The following is a 20,548-nucleotide window of genomic DNA, read 5'->3' on the forward strand; positions in this document are numbered from 1 at the left end:
GATTGTATAGTAGGAAATATTTAGACCCATTACATAAAATTTATATTAGTCAATAGACACATTAGTCAATGGAATAGAATAGAAAACCCAGAAATAGCCCCTACCCAAGGACAGGCAACTGATTTTTGACAAATATACAAAAAGCAATTTTTGAAAAGTCTTTTCAACCAATGGTACTGGGACAATTGGATATGCATAGAAAAAAGTGAACCTTGACCTAAGTCTTACACCTTATGCAAAAATTAACTCAAAATGAATCATAGACCTTCATGTAAAACATAAACTATAAAACTTTTAGATGTAGCATAGGAGAAACCATGGGGAGCTGATGCTGATTGGTGACTTCTTAGACTTGACACCAGAAGCATGACCTATAAAGGGAAAAAAAATCAGCATATTGGACTTCATCAAAATGAAAAATGTTTGCTATATGAAAGAGACTGTTGAGAGGATAAAAAGAGAATCTAGAGCAAGGGAGAAAATATTTGCTAACCACACATCTGACCAAGGATTCATCTCTGAAGTCCATAACAAAACTCCACAGTAAAATAAAGAAACAAAGACAATTCAATTCAAAAAATGGGCAAAAGACATTAAAAGGCATTTCACTAATGATATAGGATTGGAAAATACACACATGAAAAGATAGGTGATATGAGTAGTCATTTATGGAAGAAGTGAGCTTTAAGCCTGACCTCAGATAGAATTTCAAAAATTAATAGGAGTGTAAAGCATAAGCTCAGAGATCCCAATGGATCCCAATAATGTTCTTTCATCTACCATTTACTTTTAACTTTGTTAGTTGATCATTTATGACGTTTTAAACTTTGTCCATGTAATCTTTTGGAAGTTGAGAGTCTTAGACACTTGATCTAACAAAACAGGTATCATTGCTTGACTCTGTGAATGGAAGAATCCCAGTATAGTTTCCTTCTATTATATTTTATTAAAAATAATAAAGAATTCTTGCTCTCTAATAAAGCAACAGACAGAAGCACATACTGAGTGTTTAAAATAAATCAGACTATAGGTTGACTTATGTAAACAAGTCCAGATAGTATTGGGAAAAAACTGAATTTGAAAGAAAATATATTTTATGCAATTAATATTCTATTTTTAAGAAGCAAATGATAAAAAAATTAATCATTTATCTACAAAGGACTTATATAAAGCCAACTTATTTTCATGAGTGTTACATATACAAAAGGGGTACCTGTTTTGTTAGTTTAAATTATTCTGCAATAAACTAGCATTATGTCTAGTATAGTTCTGTTATATATATGTATATAGTTTATATATTTTTCAGATATTTAGGAATACTTGAACACTACTTAATTTTATTGAAGTTATTTATTTAGAAAATTTTAGGCATGGTAATGGTGTTTAAATGTCATGTTTTAGAGATAAATAAATACTAAAGTATTGACTAATAAAATATTATGCCTTTTTTTTTTTTTTTTTTTTTTTTTTACAAATAACCCAGTGAGGGATGGAAGACATTGGGTGGGAGTGTGGATGAAGCAAGACTGAGGAAAAATGGAAAGAGTTCAATTTGGGTGAAAGGTATATATTCGCTCATTATAATATTCTAATTTCCACAACTTTGAAATTTTTCACAGTAAAGATTAAACTAAATTAAAATCTATGTACACACATGTTTCTATGTGAATTGGAAAATAAAATCTGAAAAGATACATGTCAAAATGTTAACCATGGTTATCTCTGGCATGTAAAATTGGAGAGAAGGAAAGGGAAATTTCTATTTTAACTTTACAGATGTTGAGAATTGCACAATGAACATATTTTTAAATTAGAAACAATGACTGTGAAATTCATGATTCCTTTTTATAATTAATCCCTTTAATCAGTGGATTATACATTACAGAAAGTTTTCAAGTTTGTAAAACTTTAAGAAGACTCAAATATTGCTAGAAATGTAAAGAAAGAAATGCACATAAAACATATTGATGAAGCTAAACTCGAACCTCTTATCCACAATGTGATCCAGATATTATGATTCTTTTTAAAAATAAAATAAAATAATCCAAATGCACTGGCTAATCCACCAGATATACATTTATTTCTTCAAGATATAACAACAGAGTTGGGAAAATTACATAGTAGAAATATTCAACAATGATCCAGAAGAATGAATTTACCTTGGGCTCAGTTCTTGAAATTTGAGTCTTTGAAAATACACTTAATTATATTCATAATCACTAGGGCTCCATGTCTTCTTTAAAATGTGAAATTAATGATGCATTTTTAGAAAACAAAAGAGATCACAAAACTTATTCTAACTTGGTGCTAAGTAGATAAGAAACTGTCTTTGGGACAGTCTCTGGTCTTATCTAAAACAAAATGTCAGGGAAATTTGTAAAAGATAGTGATGGGTTCCCATTAAGACACTTCTATTTACTCCTGAGATGACTGAGAAGAATGTTGTTTGTAAATTAAAAAACAAAACAATACTGCCTCTAGTGATGGATTTATATTTTCAGTCATTATTTGAATTTTTTTTTCAAATGGAGGGACTGGGAATTGAACCCGGGACGTCATGCATGCTAACATGTGCTGAATCGCTGAGCTATGTCCCCCACCCTAAACTGATGCACTTAGAATATTGATGTTCAAAGTGATCACAGATATAGCTGGTTAATATCTATCCATTACAGCCCAGGTTTTCTTGCTCCAGCACTGATTCCTGTGGCAGTTTCTGCTGGTGAGTCTCTGCTCTAGTGAGCCATGTCTCCCTATATTTACCTGTATGTCTTTCCAAACTTGGAAGTAGCAGCTTGTCATGTGTCCTCTCTTTTCTTATGGATCCTAGAAGAGTTGTTGATTTCTCAATCCATTAAACTTTTTACTTATTGTTAGAATGAAGTAGTGACTTCCAGTCTCTTTGCATGTGGAACTAGAAACTGGACATCTTTCTTAAGATTTTGAACAAAGAAATATGGAAAAAAGTCCAAGTCTGTGAGAGGCAACTGAGCAAATAAGTTACAGAATTCAGCTGAGGTGGCTGTGCTGGTCAGTGTGGGAGAGAATTCACAAAAGAAGGAGAGGAGGGTGATCGGTTAGAGGGATGGTGAGGCTCCCTGCAACCACCAAGACACTACATTTCCAGTTCTTTTGGCCGGGCAGTTTTACGCAGGAGCCAACAGGATCAGCAGCCCTGCACAAAAATATTTTGTTTACAGAACTATTCGAATTGGCTGAGAATAGTTTGCCTGTCAATAAATATTGAGATAAAAGATACTACTGAATGCAAAGCAAAGTTTTAAGGTTGGAAGTAAAAAGTGGCACAAGGAGAGAACCTATGGTTTTCCATAAAAACATAGGTCCACAGATGAGAGTTGAGAAATATGTGTTTTGAGATCCTTAGAGTTCTGGACATAAATCAAGCCACTTTACCCAATTGTTAAATATAAAGGTTTCTTTTCTTTTCTTTTCTTTTCTTTTCTTTTCAAGTAGTCTAAGTTACCTCTAAGTTTACCTCCAAGTTTACTTCAATAAACTTGATGTGTCCTTCACAAAAGTGACTATAGCTCACTTGTGTGGTATATGTTTGTGTGGCTAAAAAATCACTTTGAATTTATTTTTCTACTTCACTGAGTGCCTGTATGTGCTGGATTCTCTGTGCTAAAGATACAGTGGAAAATAATCCAATTTCCAATTTCCAGAATTTGAATTCTCATCACTCTGTAAGTAAGTAAGAAGAGTAGGGACATACTAACACTGGAAAGATTTTGTCTCATGGAATACTAGTTGCAGATACAGTGTGGTGCTTGATTTATTTATTTATACACTGTTTTTCCTGACCACTATTTTTATTCCACTTCTTTATGGTCCTAAGTTGCCTAATTACTCTAATTTTATGCCAGGTACTTGAGAGTGAATCTTGAAGTGGAAGGTAAAACAGACAGTCACAAATTAGCTTCTAGGTAAACATATTGCCCACTGGTGATTTTTCTTGTAAGAACCTTAGGGTATTCAAAAGCTAAGTTACATAGGGTATTCAAAGAATAAGGTGACAGTCCAGTGACATTTATAAATAGCCATTGCATGCAATCTGTTAGGTCTTAGGAATTAAGTAACACAGTCACTCTTCTTCTTTTGCCATAAATATCAAGAGAAAACTTGACAAGTTTATAAAAAGTAAGTTTTTTAAATCTTTAAGAGAATAAGGTATTACATGGGAGATATATCAAGGAATTATGTATTTAAAGTTTCACAGAAAGATGATACATGAGATAATGTTACTGAATTCCTCTACAGTAAATAGTGCTGGTCTTATGGATTTCAGAAAGGAAATATGTGAATTAGGCTGGATAAAGATACTCCCTAGAAACACTTACCATGGTTTCTCAGCAATTTTACTACAGCCAGTTTCAAGTTAAAGGCAGTTTGCACTGGAAAACCTAGTAGGAGCAAGTGCCCCCCTTTATGTATATGGGTAGGCCAGTCAACCTAACACAGAAACTATGGGTTCCCAACAAGCTAGGTGAAGGATGGCTTCCACACACATTCTGATCCCAGAATGGAACATGTGGAGAAGGTGTCTTTCAGCTAGCCTGAAAAGTAAGGGTACATCTAGAAACACTTACCCTGATATCCTAGCATGTATCCTAGAGAAGGTTTCAAGGTAAAGAAAGTTTGTGCTGGAAAACCGAGTTCGAGTGAGTGCCTCCCCTTATGTACATAGTTAGGCCTGTGAACCTACCACAGAAACTGTTCCCAACAAAGTAGGAGGACAGTTTCCACACACATTCGGATCCCAAACTGGAACACGTCAGAAAGCGTTCATTTACCTAACAGTAATGGCAAAGTTACATCTAGAAACACATACTCTGATTTCTCAGCATGTTTCCTAGAGAAAGTTTCAAATTAAGGCAGTTTGTTCTGGGAAATCAAGTTGGAGTGATTGCTCCCCTTGTATATATAGGTAAGCCTGTCAACCTAACACAGAAAATCTACCAACAAGGTAGTTGAAGGACAGCTTCCAACACGTTCGGATCCCAGATTGGAACATGTGGAGAAGCGTTCATTCAGCTAGCCAGAATAGCCATGGTATATCTAGAAACAATTACCCTGAAATAAAAATCAAGCTCTGTAGAGATGGTTTGAAGGTAAAGGAGGCTTGAGCTGGAAAACCGACTTGGAGAGAGTGCCTCTCATTATGTATTTAGAAAGGCCTGTCAACATAACACAAAAAATCTGTGTTCCCAACATGGTAGGTGAATAACAGCCTGCACACACGTTCAGATCAAAAAATGGAACATGTGGGGATGCCTTCATTCAGCTAGACTGAAACTGAAGGGTACAAGTATAAGCAACACGAATTCTCAGCAAGTTTCAAAGAGCTGGATTCAAGGGAAAGGACTTTTGTGCTGAAAAACTGAGTTTTAGTGAGTGACTCCCTTTATATATACAGGTAGGCCAGTGTCCCTAACTCAGAAACTCTGTGTTCTCAACAAGGTAGGTGAAGGACAGCTTCCACACACATTAGGATCACATAATGAAACATATGCAGAAGCGTTCAGTAATCTAGCAGAAAGGGCAAAGATACATTGAGAAACACTTACCTTGAATTCTCAGCATGTTTCCTAGAGCCAGTTTCAAGGAAAAGGCAGTATGCCCTGGAAAACCAAGTTGGAACGCATGCCGCTCCACGTATATATATATATGTAGGCTAGTGTCCACAATCTAGAAACTGTGTTTTCCAAACAAGGTAGTTGAAGGATGGTTTCTAAACATATTCAGATCCCAGAATGGAACATATGCTGAAGCATTTATTCATCTAGAACAAAGAAAAAGGGTACATCTAGAAACACTCTGATTTCTCAGCATGTTTCCAAGAGAGGGTATTAAGGTAAAGGCACTTTGCTCTATAAAACAGAGTTGGAGCGAGTGTCTCCCATTATATATATATAGCTAGACCAGTGCCACAGAATGAGAAACCCTATATTCCCAAGAAGTTAGTTGAAGAACAGTTCCCACACACAGTCAGATCCCAGAATGGAACATGTGCATAAGCGTTCATTTGTCTAGCACAAAGGGCAAGGATATATCTAGAAACACTTACCATGATTTCTCAGCATGTTTTCTAGTGCTGGTTTTAAGGTAAAGGCTTTTTGCCCTGGAAAAGCTAATTGGAGAGAGTGCATCTGCTTATATTTATAGTTAGGCCAGTGCCCCTAACCCAGAAACTCTCTGTTCCCAACAAGGTAGTTGAAGGACGGCTTCCACACACATTAGGATACCAGAATGGAACATGTGGAGAAGCGTTCATTCATTTAGCACAATGGGCAAGGATACACCTGGAAACACATATGATGATTTCTCAGCGTCTTCCTGGAGATGGTTTCCAAGTAATCACAGTTTGTGCTGGAAAACCGAGTTTTAACAAGTGACTCCCCTTATGTATACAGGTAGGCCAGTGCCCCTAACTCAGAAACTCTGTGTTCCCAACAAGATGAAGGACAGCTTCCACAGACAATCAGATCCCAGAATGGAACAATTGGAGAAACATTCATTCATCTAGCACAAATGGGAAGGATACATCTACAAACACTTACCCTGAATTCTCAGCATGTTTCCTCAAGCTGTCTCAAGGTAAAGGCAGATTGTTTGGAAAACAGTTGAAGCACGTGCCTCCCATTATATATACAGGTAGGACAGCCCCCTAACCCAGAAACCCCTTTTTCCCAACATGGTAGTTACATGACGGTTTCCACACACATTGGATGCCAAAATGCCACATGTTGAGAAGCGTTCATTCATCTAGCACAAAGGGCAAGGGTACATCTAGAAACACATACCCTGATTTCTCTGCATGTTTCCTCCAGCTGGTTTCAAGGTAAAGGCTCTTTGCTTTGGATAACAGTTTTGGAGAGAGGGTCTCCCTTGTATATACAGGTAGGCCAGTGCCACTAACCAAGAAACTTTGTGTTCATAAAAACGTAGTTGAATGAAGGCTTCCACACAGTCAGATCTCAGAATGTAACATGTAAAAAACCGTTCATTCATGTAGCACAAAAGACAAGGGTACTTCTGGAAGCAATTACCCTCATTTCTCGGCATGTTTCCTGCAGCCGGTTTCAAGGTAAAGCCAGTTTGGTCAGTAAACCCTAGTTGGAGTGAGCGACTCCCCTTTTATATACAGGCAGGCCAGTGCCAGTAACCGAGAAACTCTGTGCTCCGAACAAGGTATGTGAAGGACGGATTCGACACACATTCAGATCCCAGAATGGAACAAGTGGAGAAGTGTTTATTCTTGCAGCACAAAGGGCAAATGTACATCTAGAAACAATTACTGTGACTTCTCAGCATGTTTCCTACAGGGGGTTTCAAGGTAAAGGCAGTTTGCTCTGGAAAACCGAGTTGAGCGAATGCCCCCCCTTCTATTAATATGTAGGCCACTGCAACTAACCGAAAAACACTGCATTCAGAATAAAGTAGGTGAAGGACTGTTTCCAAACACAGTCTGATCCCAGAACTAAAGATGTGCAGAAGTGTTCATTCATCAAGCAGAAAGTGCAAGAGTACTTCTAGAAACACCCTGATTTTTCAGCAGGTTTTCTAGAGACAGTTTCAAGGTAAACACAGTTTGTGCTGGAAAACCGAATTGGAGCAATTTACTCCACTTTTACTACAGGTAGACCATTACCCTTAACCCAGAAACCCTTTTTTCCCAACAAGGTAGTTGAAGGGTGGCTTACACACACATTCAGATCCCAGAATGTGACAGGTGGAGGAGCGTTCATTGAGCTAGCAAGGGTAAAGGGCAAGGGTAACTCTAGAAATACTAACCCTGATTTCTCAACATATTTCCTACAGCAGGTTTCAAGGTAAAGCTTTTGCACTGGTAAACCAAGGTGGAGCAATGGTCTCCCTTTACATATATAGGTAAGCCAGTGCCACTAACCGAAAAACTCTCTGCTACAAACAACATAGGTGAAGAACGGCTTCCACACACATTCGGATCCCAGAATGGAACATGTGCAGAAGTGATCAATTATCTAGAAGAAAGGGCAATGGTAAATCTATAAACACTTACCCTGATTTCTCAGCATGTTTCTTAGTGTTGGTTTCAACATAAAGGCAGTTTTTTCTGGAAAAACTGAGTCCTAGTGAGTGCCTCCCTGTATATATATAGGTAGGCCAGTGACCCTAACCCAGAAACTCTGTGTTACCAGCAACATAAGTATAGGACAGGTTCTACACACATTTGAATCCCAGAATGGAACTTATGGAGAAGGGTTCATTCATTTAGCACAATGGGCAAGGGTACATCTAGAAACACTTACCCTGATTTCTCAGCATGTTTCCTAGAGATGGCTTCAAGTTAATGGAAGTTTTCACTGGAAAACCGATTTGGGAACAGTACCTCCTCTAATATATATAGGTAAGCCAGTGACTCTAACCCAGAAACTCTGTGTTCCCAACAAGGTATGTGAAGGACAGATTCCAGACACATTCTGATACCAGAATGGAACATGTGCAAAAGCTTTCATTCATCTAGCACAATGAGTAAATCTAGAAAAAATTCCCCTGACTTCTCAGCATGTTTCTTCAAGGCAGTTTCAAGGTAAAGGCAGTTTGCACTAAAACAGTGTTGGAGGGATTGCCCCTTAATGTATATAGGTAGGCCAGTGCCCCTAAAACAGAAACTGTGCGTGGAAAAGGGAAGGTGAATGATGGTTTTGAAACAATTTTGGATCCCAGAATGGAACATGGGCAGAAGCATTCATTCATCTAGCAGAATGGGCAAGTGTACATGTAGAAATACTCTGAATTCTCAGCATGTTTCCTACAGCCGGCTTCAAGGTAAAAGCAGTTTGGGCTTGAAAACAGAGTTCGAGCTAGTGCCTCTCCTTATATCTATAGGTAGGCCAGTGACCTGAACCCAGACACTCTTGTGTTCACTAAAAGGAAGGTGGACAGCCTCCACACACATTTGGGTCCCAGAATGGAACATGTACAGAAGCGATTAGTCATTCAGCACAAAGGACAAGTGTACATCTAGAAACACGTACCCTGATATCTCAGCATGTTTCCTAGAGCTGGTTTAAAGGTAAAGGCAATTTGTACTAAAAAACTGAGTTGGAGCAAGTGGGTCCCCTAATATATATAGTTAGGCCAGGGCCCCCAACCCACAAACTCTGTTCCCAACAAGGTAGGTGAAAGAGGGCTTCCACACACATTTGGATCCAGAATGGAAAATATGGAGAAACTTTCATTCACCAAGCACAAAGGGCAATGAACATCTATCAACACTTACCCTAATTTCTCAGCATGTTTCCTAGAGCTTGTTTCAAGGTAAAGACAAAATGCTTTGGAAAACCAAGCTGTAGTGAGAGCCTCCCCTAATATGTATATAGGTAGGCCAGGGCCCCCAAACCACAAACCCCATGTTCCTAACATTGTACGTGAAGGGTGGCTTATACACATTTGGATCCCAGAATTGAACATGTTCAGAAGCGTTCATTCATTTAGCACAAAGAGAAAGGGTACATCTAGGAACACGAACCCTCAAATCTCAGCATGTTACCTAGAGCTGGTTTCAAGGTAAAGGATGTTTGCTCTGGAAAACTGATTTGGAGAGAGTGCCTCCCATTATATGTATAGTTGGGCAAATTCCCATAATCCATAATGTCTGTGTTCCCAACAAAGAAGGGAAAGGACTGCTTGATTACACATTCAGATTCCAGAATGGAATATTTGGAGAAGCGTTCATTCATCTAGCATAATGGACAAGGGTGCATCTAGAAACACTTATTCTGATTTCTCAGCATGTTTCTTAGAGCGGGTTTAAGGTAAAGGCAGTTTGCCCTGGAAAACCAAGTTGTGGCCAGTGACTGAACTTACATAGTTAGGCAAGTTCCCCTAACCCAGAAACTCTGTGTTCCCAACAACATAGTAGAAGAACGGCTGCTACAGACATTCAAATCCCAGAATTCAACATGTGAAAAAGCTTTCATTCTTCTAGCACAAAGGGCAGGGATACATCTAGAAAGAATTACCCTCATTTCTCAGCATGTTTCCTACTGCTGGTTTCAAGGTAAAGGCAGTTTGTGCTAAGAAAACAGGCTGGAGTGAGTGCAACCCTAATATATATAGGTAGGCCAGTTCCCGTAAACCACAATCTCTGTGTTCGGAACAAGGTAGGTGAATGACGGTTCCCACACACATTAGGATCACAGAATGGAACATCTGCAGAAGCGTTCCTTCATCTACTAGAGTGGGAAAGGGTACACGTGGAAACAATTTCCCTGAATTCTCAGCATGTTTCATTGAGCCAGTTTCAAAGTAGAGGCTGTTTGCACTGGAAAATTGAGTTGGACTGAGTGCCTCCCTTTATATACATAGGTAGCCCAGTGCCCTTAACACAGAAACTGTGTTCCGAACAAGGTATGTGAGGGGGGCTTGCATACACATTCGAATGTCAGAATGGAACACGTGGATAAGCGTTCTTTCATCTAGCACCAAGGGCAAGGTTATACCTAGAAACACTTACCCTGTATTCTCAGCGTGTTTCCTATAGCCGGTTCAAGGTAAAGGCTGTTTGTGCTAGAAAACCAAGTTGGAGTGAGTGCCTCATCTTCTATATATAAGTAGGCCAGTGCCCAAAATCAGAAATTCTGTATCCCCTTCACCCAGATTACACATATTTTATTTTTTAACCACATTTGCTTATTTCTTCTCTTTCATATACGTTTAGTATTTTTTCTATTTGCATGTGAATTATAGACTTGATGACATGATGCCCATTTATCCCTAAATACTTCAATATATGTGACCTATACCAACGCAAGGACATACACTTACAAACCAAAATACAGCTGTCAAAATCAAGGAACTAACACTGAGCTCTCACTGCCTTCTAATTCACACACACATTCAAGTCTCACCAGTTGTCCCAGTGATGCTCTTTATAACCAAAAATCATACTTTTTTTTTTCTGGTCCAGGACATGACATAGGACAATGGGTTGCATTTGGGAGTCATGTTTATTTTTTCTTGAACCTGAAACAATTCTTCAGACTTTTCTTTGCATTTCATGACCTTGACACTTTTGAAGCATAAGGGATATTTGTTTTACCAAACGTCCCTCAATTTTGATTGAGGTTTCCAGGTTAGGCGTTTTGGGCAGGAACACCACAGTAATGATGGTGTGTCCTCCTCATTGTATCAGATCAGGAAGCAGATGTCAGTTTGTCCCATTACAGGCAACGTTACCTTGGTTATTTGGACAAGGTGGAGTCAGCCAAGTTCCCCATTAGAAATTTACTCTTTTTTCCTTTGTATTAATAAGTATCTTTTCTGATGATTTGTTGAGATGTTTGTAAATTTGCTATTCCTCATCAGACTTCCACACACTAGTTTTACCTTTGATGATTCTTGCCTGAGTCTACTATTAGGATGGTTACTAAATGGTGGTTTTCTATTTTTATCACTCCTTCTACATGTATTAGTTAGCATTCTACTGCAAGGAAGAGCTGTCCCTTCTCCACCATATATGTTTGCATACATGTGCTGGTGTGTTCTTCCAGCATAGTCTCAATAGTTTCCATTTTATTCTACGGGTTGTAATCTATTAGTATCATTATTTAGAGGCACAAATACTCCCAGATTTAGCCATGAGAGCCCCTTCAAGGACCTCTTAGATCTTTAGACATGACACAGGTGGTCGTTTAAACTCCAGATCTGACTGTGTCACCCTCCACCTGTTCAACACCCAATCCTGGCCACAGCCCACACAACCATGACTTCTGCTGTCAAGCCCCCTCCCACCTCAAGGCCTTTGTGCAGGCTGTTCTCTCTGCTCAGAACACTCTTCCCTCCCCTTTCACCAAGTTCCCTCCTGAACCTCTTTCAGGCTCCAGCATCCACTCTTGGGGGGGCACCTTGGCCGACCCGTTGGGCTAGGTTTCCTGGCTGTGTGCCTCACGCTGCTTTGCACTCACGTCATTCACTGATTCATGTTGGGCTGCTGCTCCAGACTGAGCTCCCCGAGAGCAGGAGCCGTGCCTGCTCACGCACTGCTGAAGCCCAGCCTTGTGCTGGCACACCCTCTGTAGACTCCTTTGTGAATGTATGTATGAATGAATGAATGAACAAATGAATGAGTAAACTGATTTTTCTCTTCCTTCCCCAGGCCTATGGTAGTGGAGACACGCCCAGCAGATGATCCTACTGCCCCCAGCAACCTCTATATCCAGGAATGAGTCCCTGGGGTTGGGGCTGGGTGTTCGGAATCAGTCTCTGCACCCCCTCCCCTCCCCAGTGGACACAATATAGTGGACATGACATGCCTGTGTCTCCCAATAAATGTGATTTTATCCTCTGCTGTCATCTTGGTTTTCAGGGGGAGGGGAGGAGGGCCGAATTCCTGGATGCATACTGACCCCCCCCCCAAATTCAACGATCCAGTACAACGTCAGGGATGTAGCACAGACTTTATTTCTACAGCACATGGTCACCTCTCCCCCAGCGGCCTTGGGAGGAGGGATTTGGGGACTAAGGGGCTTGCTCTAAGCATAAGGCATTTGAAGTGGGAGTGAAGGGCCAGCTGTGGGTGTCTCAGCTAAGCTGGTCCTCATACTGCTTGCGGAAACAATCACCAGCAGGGAAGAAATCCCAACATCTCTCTTGGTACATCTTCCAGACATAAGACTCCTAGGGTTTGGGGATGGGGAAGAGTTGGTTGGTCACATCTTCAAATGCTTGATATGATCTGAGCTTTTTACTGCCACCTGCTGATTGAAATTTTATTAAAATTCTCCATGTCCTTGCCCATTTTTCTCCCATTAACACCCCCTTACCTGACCCGTGTGTTCTGTCTCATCCTTGTTTATCAGATACTTCAGGAAAAACCTGGGGTTGGAAGGGCTGTGGGAGACAGGTCAGAACCAGCCTTACTTACCTTCTCCTGATTGGCTGGCTGAGAACCCACCCACATGGATGCCACAGCCCTTTTCCTAACTGACCAAAGCCTGGTATCCCCACCCTGGATGTTGGCGGCAACGCCCCCACCCTCCTGATTAGCCAGCGGGCCCACGCTCACATGTAATTGGCCAGGTTGTGCTCCTCTAGCGTGTGGGTCTCGAAACCATGCGGTGTCATATCAAAGTCATCGCTGCCAATGCTGATGCCGCAGATGGAGCACTTGGTCTGTGGGTGGCAGGAAGCATCAGAGTCGAGGCCCATTTGAGCCCCCCAGGGTCCTGTAATCCCTCTGGATCGCCCCCTGATATGACCTACCTCCATATCGTCCCTCACTTGCTGTTGTTGGTCTCGGAGCTCACCAAAAGCGTCAATGATCAGACCTGGGGAGGCAGGGTGCAAGTCAGTGCCTAATCTCTGACCAAATTCAGACTGCTCCTTCTTCTGGCTACCCCCTTCTGAGCCTTGCCTCCCATTCCCTAATCTCTCATCTCCCTAATCTCACCCTGCTGCTTGAAAATAATACCTAGCATTTATTGAGCACTTAGCATGAGACCCTTACTACTTATGAATTGACCAAATTCTCACAACGACCCTACAAGACTAGTATAATTAATATCCCCATTTTACAGATGGAGAAACTGAGGTTCAGAGAGGTAACTTGCCCAAAGTCTCACAGTAGGGAGAAACAAAGCCAGGTCAACCAGATCCCGGGCCTGCACTCTCAGAGGAGCTAGTCTGCCTCTGGGCATCTCCACTCCCACAACCCCGACCAGCACTGACCCTGGATGATGGCCAGCAGGATGACGATGACAAAGAAGAAGAAGGTGATTTTGAAGACCACCCGGTACAGCTCATATTCATCACCTGCTGGGTCCTCAATCTCGTCCCCAATGCCCCCACCTGCTCGGACACCCACGTACATGTGAAACAGGTAACACTGTGGGGGCAAGGTGAGAAGCATATTAGTCATGCATTCAATCATTCGGTATTCACAAAGTACCTACAGGACCCTGGGCTAGTGGGGCAGGAGACTCACAGTAATGGCTGAGACAGCCCTGGGCTCTGCCCTCACATGGCATCAGACAGTGACAGCCCAGAAATGATCAGGGTTGTGACAGGGACAGCTCAGGCAGAGGGCTGAGGGCTGGGACGGGGAAAGCACAGTGTAATCGGGGGCGAGATGGGGGGAGTACAGGAAGCGCTGAACAAAGCCTGGGTGATCAGGCAAGGCTTCCTAGAAGCAGGGACATGTGTGAACTGGAACTTGAAGGAAATGTTAGGTGGAAGAGAGTGTTCCAGGCAGGGAAAACCACACATGCAATGTCACCACTGGGGAGGAAAGAAGACATCTCGTTCCTGTGAGGAAGTGAAAGAGGGTCAGTGAAGCTGGAAAGTAGAGCTCCCGTGAGCAAGAACAGCAAGAGGAATGAGGTCCAGCCGATGGTCAAGGAGGGCTTCCTGTAGGAGGCAGCACTTAAGTTGAAAGGTGAGGCATCAAGGGAAGGGGTATTTGTACTCAGGGTCTGAGGTGGAGGTGGGGCAGAGAGACCGTCAGATGCAAAGGGCTTGGGTTGGGAGGAAATACATGATCTTAGGGGAACTGAGGGGCACCAGGCAGCCAGAGAGCAAAAGGCAAGAAGGACTGTGGTTTGACTCAGGCCAGGCTAGCTATTCCCTGGCTATTCATAAGCCATGCTGAAGGCACTGGGGAACCAAGAGGAAGTTCTGAGAAGAGAGAGGAACATGGTCTGCCTGGCATGTGGGAAAGATTTTACACTATCCTTTTTGTGTCCCTGGGAAGTGGGAGAACCTAGTTGTCTTAGGTAAGGGCTAAGACCAGTGACTGGAGGGAACAAGGCTGAGTGGCAAGGCCAGGTCTGGGTGGTGGGGCTCAAACGTCAGGCTGAGGAGCTGGATAGGTCCCAGGAGCACGGTGCCTGATTACAGGCCATCTTCTGAGATAAAGCCCTGGGACAATTCATTTAAATGTGGCCCATGCCTCTAGTAGGAGAAACTCAATTTGGTTATGATCATCTCTAGTAGACTAGAAGAGAAAAAAATGAAACCTGCATGGCATTCTTTGGGTGAAACTTTTAATTACAGATAATGATGACAATAGCTCACCTCTATGGAATCCTTGATCCCTACCAGGCAGTGTTCTACAACTATTTATTCTTAGATGATCAGGGAGCATCACTACGTCCTAAAAGCCACCCTAGGATGTAGGCACTGTTATTATACACTCATTTCACAGGTGAGGACACCAGAGCATAGGGAAGCTGAGTAGCTAAACCCCAAAACATGTAGCTTGTAAGTCAGGCACTGTGCCTGAGCACCTTTCCAATAATAACAGCTTTAAAAGCTCAAATAATACGACAACAGTGGCTAACGTTTATTGAGCACTGTTCGAAGTACCTCACAAGTATCAGCTCACTGAACCCTCACGATAAGCCTACAAGGTAGGCACTGTTCCTAAGCCCCTTGGCAGATGGGAAACCTGAGGGTCAGGGGTGGTCGGAAGTTGCCCAAGAGCGTTGGGGGGAAGGGCTCACCGTCATCATGTCGTCACACTTCATGTCAGGCTCGTCCTCGTCCTCGCTCTTGTTGTAGAGCTTGCGGAAGAAGTCAAAGGCCACCACGGTGTACAGGTAGAGCACCACCGCCAGGAGGCCCACGGTCATCACCAGCTGGGGGCAGGCAGGGGGCGGGTCAGCGCCATGCTCAGCCGGCCCCTCCACCTTGCCCAGCCTTCGGGCTCCTGACCCTGCTGCTACCCAGGTGGCTCTCCCTGCTGGGGCCTCACGACCCACACCCACCCTGGCTCGGCCTGCCCTCCTGGCCCCTCCTCACCCTGGCCGCCCAGCCCTCACCCCTCCACCCTTGCTCAGACTGCCATGCTTGGCCCTGCCCGGCTCACATCCCTCAGGCAGTTCCTCTCCACACCTGTTTCCCATCGTGGGTGACGGAGGAGAGGATGGTGCGCAGTGTCTTGACCCCCATGGCAATGTCCAGGAGGTGAGCAGCGAAAAAGAAGTTGTTGTACTGCCCCAGGAGGGACATCACCATGTACCAGCCCAGGTTCAGGAAAGACTGTGGGCACACAGAGTCAGGGTCAGAGAGCATTCCTGAGGGTCAAGGAGAGCTCGGGGAGCCCCCGGAACATTCAAGAGGGTCAGGTGCGCTCTGGGGGGTCAGGGTGCCATCGCTGGCTTGGGATTACTTGAGGGATCAGGAACACTCTAGAACAATGGAGCACTCTGGGTGAGAAGCCATCCTGGGTGGGGTTGAGGAGCCCTCTGCAGGACGTAGTCTGGAAATCCAAGAGCATTCTAGGGGACAAGGAGCCTTGGGCGGGTGTTCAGAGGGTGCCCGAGGAACAGAGGTGCACAGAGGCTCAGGACTCAGTCCCTGGTCAGGGCTCCCTGGTGCTGGAGCCCCCAACCCTCCCAGGGCCCTTCTCCTGCAGGTCCCTCCCCCACCTACAAGTCCCTCCTCACATTGTCGGTGAAGATGACCCCGAACTTCCAGATCTGGTACTTGACGCCGATGGACATGAGCCTGTCAGGTGGAGGGAAGAGGGATGGCCAGATGCCGGAGGGTCAGACCCTGGCCACCTCCCCTGCCTGCCCCTGGCCTGGGCAGGATCACCCCTGGCTCACCAGGTAAGCAGCCCCGGCGGTGGCTCAGGCTTGCGTTCACTGTGTGCTGTGATCTCCAGCATGGACAGATCCATGCCCAGCAGCTCGGCGATCTGCTCCCGCCCACAGATGTCCCCGTGCTTGTCCAGGACCTGCGCAGGAGAGCAGAGGGCAAGCAGACACCACTGGAGTGGGGCGAGTCATGGCCTGGGTTGGAGAGGCATCTGGGAACACTCTGAATTTTCTGTGAAAAATTGGGAATGCATTTTTCTGGGAAGAAGGGCCAGAGCTTTTTTCAGATCCTCAGGGGGAGGGTCCAAACGTGATAAAGGTCCAGTTAATTCATTAGCCAAATTATTTGGGATAACTTATTATTATTAGGCAGGTGGGCAAAGAATCCTATACAACTGGGCCGCCTGTCATCTATGGACTTATCTCCTCCCCCTCACCCCCTTACTCACTCTGCTCCAGCCACACTGGCCCCCCTCACGGCTCCTCAAATACGCCAGGCACGTTCCTCCCCCAGGACCTTTGCACTGGCTGTTCCCCCTGCCCAGGGCGGTCTTCCCCCAGATTTCCACCTGGCTCACTCCCTTACCACCCTGCACAAGAAAGAGCAAACCTCTCTGGGCCAGCACCCACACACTCCCCAACCCTCTTACTGGATTATTTTTTCCTTCTGCAGTACTTATCACCGCCTGAACACCATAAACGTGTTCCTCATCTGTCTGTCCAACTCGAGCATCAAAATGTGTTTACTGCTTGAAACGTACCTACTGCTTGGACTCCACGCCCTCCAAAATTGTTCTTGGCACGTAGTAGGTGCTCAGTAAACATCTGCTGAGTGAATGAACGTATCAGCCAACATGTATCTTTTTTTTTTTAGGTGCAGGTACTGGGGATTGGACCCAGGACCTCATGCATGGTGGGCATGTGCTCTGCCACTGAGCATACCGCAGCCCGGATGTTTTCCTATGGGCCAGATACTGTGCACCTAGTAGGTCATATAAACTTTACAACAACCCTGTGGGGGCGGCCCTCTTATTACCTCACTTTGAACGTGAGGGAAACTGAGACACCGAAAGGCTCACACAGCTAGGAGGAGAAAAACAAGACAGTCCAGCTCCTGAGTCAATGTGCTTAAAACAGAATGCTTTACTTCCTCCCCTAAAATTAGTATTTATTGAGTACTTACTCTGTGCCAGGCACTGCGTCATGCTTGTTATGCACATCGTCGCTTTCCAGAGAGGGGTGGGTGTGTGGTTCTCATGCCTATTTCCAGATGGGCAAACTGAGGTGCTCCCTCAGCAAATCCCCTCGCCCAAGGTCACACACACAGCGAGTGCCTGATGGGGCTTAGATGGCCAGGTGGCAGGGAGGGACCCAGCCCAGGAGGCCCATCTACTGCCCCATTCACATTCTCTCACCTTCCGCTTGACGAACTTGTCCCAGTAGTTGCTGGGGAAAGACCTGCCGAGAGAAAGAGGCCACAAGATGTCAGGGCAGGAGGGAAGAGGAGCCACCAGCCAGGCCAGGGGGCTTTGGAATTCCAGTCCTTCTCTCACAGGGGACTCCACACAGTGGGGTCGCATCTCACTCGGGGTCAGGCTCTAAAGACCCCGTGCCAGGTGAAGTTTGTCCTTCCCCCCTACTGCCATCTTTTGGGGAGCTTAGGGGAGGTAGGTGGCTTGCATTTGGAGCCGGGATGTGCAAAAACAAAAGACAAACAACATAAACCTGAATTCAGGTGGGGAGGCAGGGCCAGCGGTCTGGCCTTGCCCTGGCTCTGGGGAACGGTGTGCTTCTCACTGTTTCATTTAATTTTGTCTGATGAATCAGGCTCTTTCGTTACCAGTTTTATAAATGACGAGTCGATGCTCTAACATCCTGCCAAGGTGGCCAATGGGTTTTGTTTGCAGGGGGTGGGATGGGGAGTGAAACAGAGATTTACTATGAATCCATGGATTTAGATCTATTTACTGTTTCAATTCATAGCCCTTCCTGTCCTTCCTGATGCTCAGGTTGTCCCTGATTTGCCCAGTGGGGGCCCCTTCTAGCTGGTGGCTGGGTCCTTTCAGCCTGTCACCATTTTTCATTGAGCACATCCTTGCTTTCTGATAAGGTAATCCACTCTCATCTTGCATTTCCCTGCCCCAGCCCTGAAATCTGCCACTTCTCCAAGCTGCTTGGTTCCTCGTTGAGGAAAATGGTATTTAGAAGTCAAGGTCTTGGTGGGTAGGTATAGATTAGTGGTAGAGCACATGCTTAGCATGCACGAGGTCCTGGGTTCAATCCCCAGTACCTCCATTAAAAAAAAAGATAAATAAATAACCTAATACCCCCCCGTCTTGTTGTCCTAAATGCCCAAGTTAATGTCGCCCCCTTTGAACACTCAAGCCACCTCAGAATTCAGACTCATAAGAGTTAATTAAGCACATCTTCCTCCTTCCCCTCCCTCCCCTCCCTCCTTCCTTCTCTTCTCTCTCCCTCCCTCTCTCCTTTGTCATTCATTCACTTAGCTTATAAGGCCACTTCATACGGCCTCAAGGACCCAGTGATGCTTTCTCTCTCCAAATCCAAGTCCATAATGGACACACTGAGTAGGCCACGTCTTGTCCAGCCGGCTGTGCCTGTCTTAGGTTGTCCTCCTCTGAGGATCGTACCCGTCGTTGGCTAGTCAGCCATCCATGCTGGACACACTGAGTAGGCCATGTCATGTCCAGCCGGCTGTGCCTGTCTTAGGTTGTCCTCCTCTGAGGATCGTACCCGTCGTTGGCTATCCAGCCATCCATGCTGGACACAAAGAGTAGGCCACGTCTTGTCCAGCCGGCTGTGCCTGTCTTAGGTTGTCCTCCTCTGAGGATCGTACCCGTCGTTGGCTATCCAGCCATCCATGCTGGACACAAAGATTAGGCCACGTCTTGTCCAGCCGGCTGTGCCTGTCTTAGGTTGTCCTCCTCTGAGGATCGTACCCGTCGTTGGCTAGTCAGCCATCCATGCTGGACACAAAGATTAGGCCACGTCTTGTCCAGCCGGCTGTGCCTGTCTTAGGTTGTCCTCCTCTGAGGATCGTACCCGTCGTTGGCTAGTCAGCCATCCATGCTGGACACAAAGATTAGGCCACGTCTTGTCCAGCCGGCTGTGCCTGTCTTAGGTTGTCCTCCTCTGAGGATCGTACCCGTCGTTGGCTAGTCAGCCATCCATGCTGGACACACTGAGTAGGCCACGTCTTGTCCAGCCGGCTGTGCCTGTCTTAGGTTGTCCTCCTCTGAGGATCGTACCCGTCGTTGGCTAGTCAGCCATCCATGCTGGACACAAAGAGTAGGCCACGTCTTGTCCAGCCGGCTGTGCCTGTCTTAGGTTGTCCTCCTCTGAGGATCGTACCCGTCGTTGGCTAGTCAGCCATCCATGCTGGACACACTGAGTAGGCCACGTCATGTCCAGCCGGCTGTGCCTGTCTTAGGTTGTCCTCCTCTGAGGATCGTACCCGTCGTTGGCTAGTCAGCCATCCATGCTGGACACAAAGATTAGGCCACGTCTTGTCCAGCCGGCTGTGCCTGTCTTAGGTTGTCCTCCTCTGAGGATCGTACCCGTCGTTGGCTAGTCAGCCATCCATGCTGGACACACTGAGTAGGCCACGTCTTGTCCAGCCGGCTGTGCCTGTCTTAGGTTGTCCTCCTCTGAGGATCGTACCCATCGTTGGCTAGTCAGCCGTCCATGCTGGACACACTGAGTAGGCCATCTGTGGTCCAGCCGGCTGTGCCTGTCTTAGGTTGTCCTCCTCTGAGGATCATACCCGTCATTGGCTAGTCAGCCATCCATGCTGGACACACTGAGTAGGCCATCTGTGGTCCAGCCGGCTGTGCCTGTCTTAGGTTGTCCTCCTCTGAGGATCTTACCCGTCTTTGGCTAGTCAGCCGTCCATACTGGACACATTAATTAGGCATCTCTTATCCAGC

At 45.0% G+C, this 20,548-nt stretch overlaps 1 protein-coding gene across 14 annotated transcripts; it reads right to left on the reverse strand.

Moving 5' to 3' along the window:
* Positions 1-12,442: 12,442 nt before the first annotated feature.
* On the reverse strand, positions 12,443-19,060 carry LOC116657435 (ryanodine receptor 1-like). Of its 14 annotated transcripts, none has more exons than XM_032459488.1 (13): positions 18,327-19,059; positions 18,017-18,059; positions 17,785-17,861; positions 17,282-17,426; positions 16,611-16,741; positions 16,449-16,509; positions 15,895-16,041; positions 15,504-15,638; positions 13,732-13,888; positions 13,267-13,331; positions 13,070-13,176; positions 12,828-12,894; positions 12,449-12,681 (listed from the first exon to the last, which is right to left on the reverse strand). In XM_032459488.1, the coding sequence occupies exons 5-13, from the start codon at positions 16,682-16,684 to the stop codon at positions 12,586-12,588; spliced, it is 909 nt and encodes a 302-aa protein (XP_032315379.1). In that variant the 5' UTR covers positions 16,685-16,741; positions 17,282-17,426; positions 17,785-17,861; positions 18,017-18,059; positions 18,327-19,059; the 3' UTR covers positions 12,449-12,585. The 14 variants fall into 14 exon arrangements, with proteins under 14 accessions (XP_032315374.1, XP_032315379.1, XP_032315381.1 ...); XM_032459490.1 differs by having other exon boundaries at positions 17,282-17,429; XM_032459494.1 differs by lacking the exon at positions 17,282-17,426 and having other exon boundaries at positions 18,327-19,060.
* Between the last annotated feature and the right edge of the window lie 1,488 nt (positions 19,061-20,548).

Source organism: Camelus ferus, chromosome 18 (genome assembly GCF_009834535.1).
Source record: "Camelus ferus isolate YT-003-E chromosome 18, BCGSAC_Cfer_1.0, whole genome shotgun sequence".
NCBI lineage: Eukaryota > Metazoa > Chordata > Mammalia > Artiodactyla > Camelidae > Camelus > Camelus ferus.

What these genes read in the sequence shown, in the direction of transcription:
- LOC116657435 (XM_032459481.1), bottom strand. Translation starts at nt 18,181, where the DNA reads ATGCGACCCCACTGTGTGGAGTCCCCTGTGAGAGAAGGACTGGAATTC. An exon ending in CCGCCGGGGCTGCTTACCTG is followed by an intron (nt 16,510 to 16,610) that starts GTGAGCCAGGGG and finishes TCCACCTGACAG; the next exon opens with GCTCATGTCCATCGGCGTCA. An exon ending in AGTGTGACGACATGATGACG is followed by an intron (nt 13,889 to 15,503) that starts GTGAGCCCTTCC and finishes TTGCCCCCACAG; the next exon opens with TGTTACCTGTTTCACATGTA.